General features: G+C 46.6%; 1 protein-coding gene across 1 annotated transcript in view; it reads right to left on the reverse strand.

Annotated features, from left to right (window-relative positions):
- Positions 1 to 2537: 2537 nt before the first annotated feature.
- The window catches only part of GSG1 (germ cell associated 1), a 12777-nt gene continuing 8508 nt past the window's right edge, over positions 2538 to 6806 (reverse strand). Inside the window, exons 4-6 of the mRNA XM_010137783.1 lie at positions 4194 to 4346; positions 3959 to 4070; positions 2538 to 2853 (exon numbers count right to left, since the gene is read on the reverse strand). Of these exons, the coding sequence (XP_010136085.1) occupies positions 2538 to 2853; positions 3959 to 4070; positions 4194 to 4346 (581 nt within the window). The remainder of the gene's footprint in view (positions 2854 to 3958; positions 4071 to 4193; positions 4347 to 6806) is intronic.

The following is a 6806-nucleotide window of genomic DNA, read 5'->3' on the forward strand; positions in this document are numbered from 1 at the left end:
GTATCAATTTATATAATATATGTATATTTTTTGTATGTTTAGTTTATGAATGAGATTTAGGTCACTCCTTTTTATGTCCAAACAGTATTCCCAGGCAGTCAAACAAGTTCTAGGCCTAGAGTGGGCCATGACAACTCAAGGCAAATGGTGTAGCTAAAGGACGCCACCGGCTTTAATCTTTGTGTTTTTGGAGAGAAGTCTCTGCCTGCCTGCTATAGGGCTAGTCTTGTCTACAACTTTTCCTGTGTTTTCACCCCTCTTCTCCATTCTGTCCCCAAACTCACAAGCTAGCTTTCTGCCCGAATGACCTGATCTAGAGAAAGACAGTCCAGTCCGTATAGCATTTGCCAGCCCTTGCTCTTGTATATTTCTTTCCCCCATCCCAAGTTCAGGACAGGTTTATGTGGTTCATGTAGAAACAAAAGGTTCACATCTTATTTCTAGCTCTACCTAGGATTTTTATGAACCTCAAATCTCACTGTTAACTGCAGCCTGCAGTTTAATGGGCTGAGTCCCCCTTTGCAAATGCATCACAGCCCTTTTGGGATAGATTCCCAGCAGAGCCCCACTGGCACTGTGTACATCACACTAGAGCCAGTCGCAGCAAAGCTGATTCTCAGACCACTGCTTCAGGATTGAGAGGCTCAGATATTGGCAGAACTGGAAAGCTTTTCTGTGCACTGTACTCCCATTCTGAGCTCAATGTTACCATTCTCTTGCCAGCCCAGCCCTGTGTGCCGTTCCAGGAGGAACAGACTACAGGAGGAAGAGGACGTATTTGCTCTCAGTGTATTTAGTGCTTTGAACTGTGCCTCTGAGTGTCCCATCAGTTTCCTGTGTTGTAGCTGGAGAGCTGACCATATAAAAAGCAACCACATTGGTGCCCTAGCAGCTCCCCACAGTGCAGGGCAACAATGTAGGAACTGTTTTCCCAGTATGCCTTTCTAGCTCTGACCTTTGACATTAGGCAGAGCCAGGCTGAGATGAGGATTGCAAAACTCCTCTGTCCTCCTACTGACGCATGCCCCTCAAGCCTCCTTCTACTTCCTTGTGAATGGTAAGATGACGGCAGGATGTTGACCCTTCCTCCAGATGGGCACATCTGCCTTGATTTTGCTCTCCTGGGCTTTTGACACCTCTCCTTGCTATATCACCCTCTCTCTTTTCCATCTCTGCATCCCCGTATAAAGCTTCCAGGATAGCCCTTCAGAATTAGCTGCAAGCCCCAAGGCTGGTCCTAGGGCCCTGCTCTCTTAATGTTAGAGCCTGTTAACAGTTTGTATATGTTTGATGCTATTTTTGTGTAAATAGCTTTGTATATATTAGCACAACTGTAGCAATGGCTCTAGGCCTGGCATTTTCCTTCAGACAGGGGTTAGTGTTTATAATACATAGTCGGTTAATACAGCTGCATAACAGGAACTAAAGGTGTGAGAACCAGTAGCAAAAGAGGATTAAACAGGAGTGCCCTTTCCCTCCTGTCTAGCCACCACCTTGCTGGGAAAGGTGAAGCGGCTGTTACCTGAAGTAGTTACTCTCCAGAGGTTCTTCCTGAGAGAACTAATACTCATGTGCAGTGATTTTAGCTCCTCCATAACGTGAATTCACCCTGCCCACCCACGCAGCCCCCCACTGTGAATAAAGAATCTGTCTGTATATTGTTGGGAAAATGTATTTGATCTGTGAACTGCAGTGAAGCAAATAAATACTGTGTACAGCATCATGTGTCGTGTGAACCAGTGTTTTGCCTTTGAGCGATTACAAGTTTGCTTGATTTGGAGATTGTTTGCAGTATTTTTACAATGGGGAAAAGGGGACTGGTGAAAAGGAACTAAGAAGAAAGCAAAAGACCAGCCAAGAATTCTCGAAGGTTGTGGAGAAGCACAGTGGAAAGAGACAGGAAAATACCTCAGGGAGATTTTTGGGGGAAAAGCATGAAGGGAGCATGTAGGAATAATTACAGATGGGAAAGAGGAGAGAGAGATCTGAAAGCAACCCCCTATTCCGACTGCATCAGCACTTTTAATCTGGGGACAGGGAGAATAGGAGGTTGGGCCTGGAAATGAAGAACAAATAGGATATTCAGAGAGGATTACAACCAATCAGTATGAGCGCTGATGCCCTTCACCATAGCAGTGAACCAGGGGTGTTGCTGGAAGGTCAGTGTGACAGCACCCAAAGAGGCCCAGGACTGCAGTTTGCCAGCTGGATGGCGCTGACTTTTCCTAGCTGCAGTACTGCTGGGATTAGGACATCTGCCTCAACTCTGAAAGTGCTTGGAGGCAGCTGGCACCAACGTGTTCTCTCAGTTTAACCCTTACCAGCTGAGGATACCCATCAAATGGTGATAAGGGAGGATGCACCCTGCTACTGTTGGCACTGCTATTGCCCTGGTCCAGTGCTCACCTTCTCTCCTTACTCCCCAGACCTTAGAGGAAGGAAGAGCTCCCCAAGAACTTGCTAACAGTGGTGCTAGTGTTTGGTTCAGAGCTCGTGTGCCACACAAACCCCACTGCTCTGCCCCTGGGCACTCATCTCTAACAGCGATCCTCCCCGATCATCTGTCCCAAGACCTCATCCAGCTCCGGCTCTGGTTCCCGCTGTAGCACTTTCTGCTGCAGCTCAGAGTAAAAGTCCATTCCCTCAGATACTGAATGGAGGGTCTTGTCCTGGGGCTGGTAGTAACTGCTTATTTGCTGCTGTATGAAGCACTGGTGGTGCTGAGGCTGAACCCTGAAGCTTCCATCGTAGCCCTTGATGTGGTTCCTTTTGAATTCCAGCACTGTCTTGGTGTAGGTGTTGAGTGTAGTAACAGCAGAGGCCATGCAGCAGGTGAAGGACACCCAGGCCATGCTACGGGAGAGAAACAAGAATAGCACATGCTGTGAGAAGCCAAGTAGGAAGAGGAATTGAACTGCATGCACCATGATGCACCCTGACTTGCCAGGAAGAAGCTGCTGGGCATGGACATGAACTAGAAAGACTAAGGTTCATAGCTCAAACCGGGACAATAGCATTACAGTTCTTAAGGGTTATCCAACCACAAGATCCTTCTTAGATCAGTGGGGTAATTACTGGTCATCCCTGTCACAGAGAAGGGAGGCATACAGGGAAAATAAAAAGGGCAGCAGGGAAGTCTAACTGGCCAGGGGACAGCACAGCTTGGAAGCATGTTCTTTATTGCAGGGCTGATCAGTGTCTTCCTGGACGCGAGGCAAGTCTACTTGAGCATAACCAGATGGTCATAACCAGCTGACATTCAATGTCCACAGCTGGCACATGCCACTATAGTGTTTAAGTCTTAAGAATCAATGTGGTCATCATCAGTACAGCATTGCAAATTGACACTGCACTTTCCTGGGGCACTTGCAAGGCTGATCCAACTGATTCTCAAGTCAGTTATGGCATTAACTGGGTTCTTCTAGAGAAAGGAACCCTGAGCCACCTGCTTTTGCAGTTGCTCTTCCTGACTACAGTGTCCACATCTTTAAGCATGTGTCTCGTCTTGATGCTGCAGAAATAGGCCCTTTGGACACCAGTTAGTGAAGATGGCAATCCAACATGCAACTTATTTAAACTGCAGAAAAACAAGGCATTCTTGAGAACATCATAACAAGTGTGACACTGGCCTCTGCTCCCAGGGAAGAACTGAAACCGAACAGGGAAAAACAGCATAAGGGCAAGCCTGATTGATTAGTCAGCAGGGTTGAAGGCATTTCTTCAGGTATGACTCCATTGTTTGGCCAGTCCTTGGGAGCTACTTATTTAAGTATCACAGCAACTATTTGTTAAAGCAGGGGATGAGGCAAAGGCAGGAGATTACCAGTAGGAGAACCATGGTACACCTGCCTTTGGAAACACAAAAAGTCAAGGAAAGAGGGGGTGGGTTTTGGCAGGGTGTGGCATGGCTGAAGCTCAAAAGACTAGCGAGGAGAAGATGACTTCAGAGCTCACGTACTAGAATGCCCAGCCATAGTCCCATGTATGTGGTCTCCAGTCCTCTGGTCCCAGATTAACTGTTGCCTGGAAGACTTGAGTATACATCATGTGTGCCACCATCCCAAGGAGACCTGGACATGAAAGACAACAAAGCAAAGAATTTACAGCAGGAGCCAAAGCAGCATACTTCAGCTTTTTGTGGGAGAGGAGGCTCTTCCGCTGATGTAGTTCTGAGCCTGCAGTACCATGCTTACCTGACAGCACGGAGGAGACAGCAGCAAAGGCATTGAGTTTCAACCCACAGATGGGATTGCCAGTATGCAGCATTTCTACCATCAGGAGGATGAAGCTGATGAGCAGCAAGCTGATGTACAGCATCTCTGATCCCAGTGACAGCCATAGAATTCCTGTCAGGAATCAGAGACTTCTCACATCAATATACAATAGCTTGTTCAGGGGAGAGTACTACCCCTTCCCAGCCCAATCTTGAAAGGACGTCCTTTGGAGAGAAGGGGAAGAACCAATACCCAAAAGCAATGCCCCCCAGACTGTGAGCAAGGGCTCAAAGGATGCTGAAGGGGATAGAGTCTGTCACAGAAGATGTCTTGGCTAGTCTGGCATGGCAACAGCTGAGAGGAACTAAAATGCTGTGTTAAACAAGCCAGCACTGTTCATAAACAGCAAGGAGGAAACCAAGGGGGAAAAGATAGGGGGAAAGCTGTTGAGTATTAGCGCAAGACCTAGTGGTCATAGGCTGGCCGTGAACACATCTGAGCTGGGTGTTAGAAGGTTCTCACCCATTAGCACAGTGACATTCAGAGTCGGTTTCTAATCAGAACAATGGAAACAAATGACATTTTAAACCTGGGACTCAACTGATTAAGTAAAGAACTGTATGGTGCCTCTGCGGCTGTGGCTGGAAACTGGCTTCTGGAATTCAGGAAACCCCTTGCAAGCCTGTATTTCTCACTGAAACCCCAAGTAAAATGAAACTACATTCCTTGGGGTGGATATTCAGCTACAGCAGTAACATTCACTGCTCACTCTGCTGCTTGAACAGAGTGCAGGTACTTTCATGCTGGGGTTGTGAGTGGGACTTAAACGATACCACAGGCCACAGCTGAGCTCACTGTGCACTAGGACTTGGAGGAGAATGAGAAAAGGCGCTCTGTAATGCTGGGCTGTGGGAAAGGACAGGATTCACTGAGGAAGAAATATTAGGCTGACAAATGAAGCAACACTGTGAACACTAGTGTTAGCAACTATTAATGGCCGTAGAGGAGACATTCAGCTGGGGAAAAGGAGTGTGAATAAAACCCTCATTAACGTGGCACTGATTTGATTCCTCAGCACCATTAGTGCCATAGAGTCACCCAGCTCTTTAGCAGGAATTGATGAGCTGCATTCCCTGGCTAAGGAGCTGGCTTGCTTGCTGCAGCATGACTATTTCATTAGTGGTCAGACTGCCGAAACTGTTCTGGAGGCTGCAGGCACCACACATGCACAGAGATCTCCGCATCACTTTCTCTGTGAGTCCAGGCTCATCATGCTTGCTGTGAAAGCTAGTTTTGTAATGCTCCCTATGTAATGTGGAGATGCTCTGCAGACATGCAGCTCAGCCAGTCCAGCATGGAATCAGCAGTCACACCACTGTTTTCAGTAATGGCCCAACTATATAACTGACCGCTGCGCTGGAGGCCAAGGTCATCTAAAGATGATACTACGTGCAGGAAGGGGTGAAGCGAGCGATAGAGCTGTTAAGACCACAGCATCACTTTGAATGCCATGTTTAAGCTAACAGTGATCTTCCAATTAGAAGCTCAATGTCTTACAGAACATGGTCTTTCTATCAATGTTGGGCTGCAATTAGACAAGGAGCAGAAAGAGGAGTGTGAGAGAGATTTACAAAGACAGATAATCTGGTCACAGAGACCTCCTGTCTTAGGAAAACAGTCTATAACAAGGACATTGGAAGCAAGAGAGCCAGAGGCAGAGAAGCACAAGAACGTGAGAAAGAATAAAAATGCATTGCTGCTCCTTGTGAAGTAAATGTTTTGCAGTAAATGCAAGATACATTCATTAAATGCAGTCAAGTCATTGCTTTTATGACATGATCTTGTAACACCAACAGTATTTGAATTGTGTGAATATTGTTTCTCAAAAGGATAATCAGGGGAGGTTTTTCTACCCTGCTGTAGTGCCAAGGGTGACCCAGGTTAATCTACACAGCGATGCCACTGCATGCCACCTGAACAGGACCCTTCATCTGGGAATGTGCATCGATTTACAAAAGCAGGTCAGTAGTCTTTGTGTCTGCCAATGTTTTTGAAATAGGAAAACAAGGCAGAAAAAGAAGATGAGCTCCCTGAAAGTACTCATCTCCCTGCTGGCTGTTGTGATTCCCCGGCATTTGTTCCAGCCCTTGCTCTCATAGCTTGAATGCTGACATAGGCTCTGCATCCCAGGCCTTTCCCTTCACATATGAACATCCTCTGAAATTACTTGTACCTCCAACCTCTATCTCAGGGAATAGTTAGCAAGCCCACACTAACTGAAAAGCTTTCAGTAAGTAAAATCTCCATTGTATATGTACACATTCATCCAGGAATCCTGAAGTTATTCTCAGGATAATCTGAAACATGACAATAACAGGAGGTGTGAGCTCTTCAAACCAAATGAAGTTTTGCATTTGATGAGGCAAGGGCTTCATCCTGAAAGTGTAACTTTCAGGTGTCCTGATCATTTATCACAAAGTAAGAGGTGATTCAGCTTCCAGAGTCATCACATTAGATGCCAAAACGGAAGCACTAGTCAACATGTAGCATATGTGAGAGGGACTGCCCTCAGGGACAGTCCATCCCCTTCCT

The sequence above is a fragment of the Buceros rhinoceros genome, unplaced genomic scaffold, assembly GCF_000710305.1.
Source record: "Buceros rhinoceros silvestris isolate BGI_N320 unplaced genomic scaffold, ASM71030v1 scaffold32016, whole genome shotgun sequence".
Classification (NCBI taxonomy): domain Eukaryota; kingdom Metazoa; phylum Chordata; class Aves; order Bucerotiformes; family Bucerotidae; genus Buceros; species Buceros rhinoceros.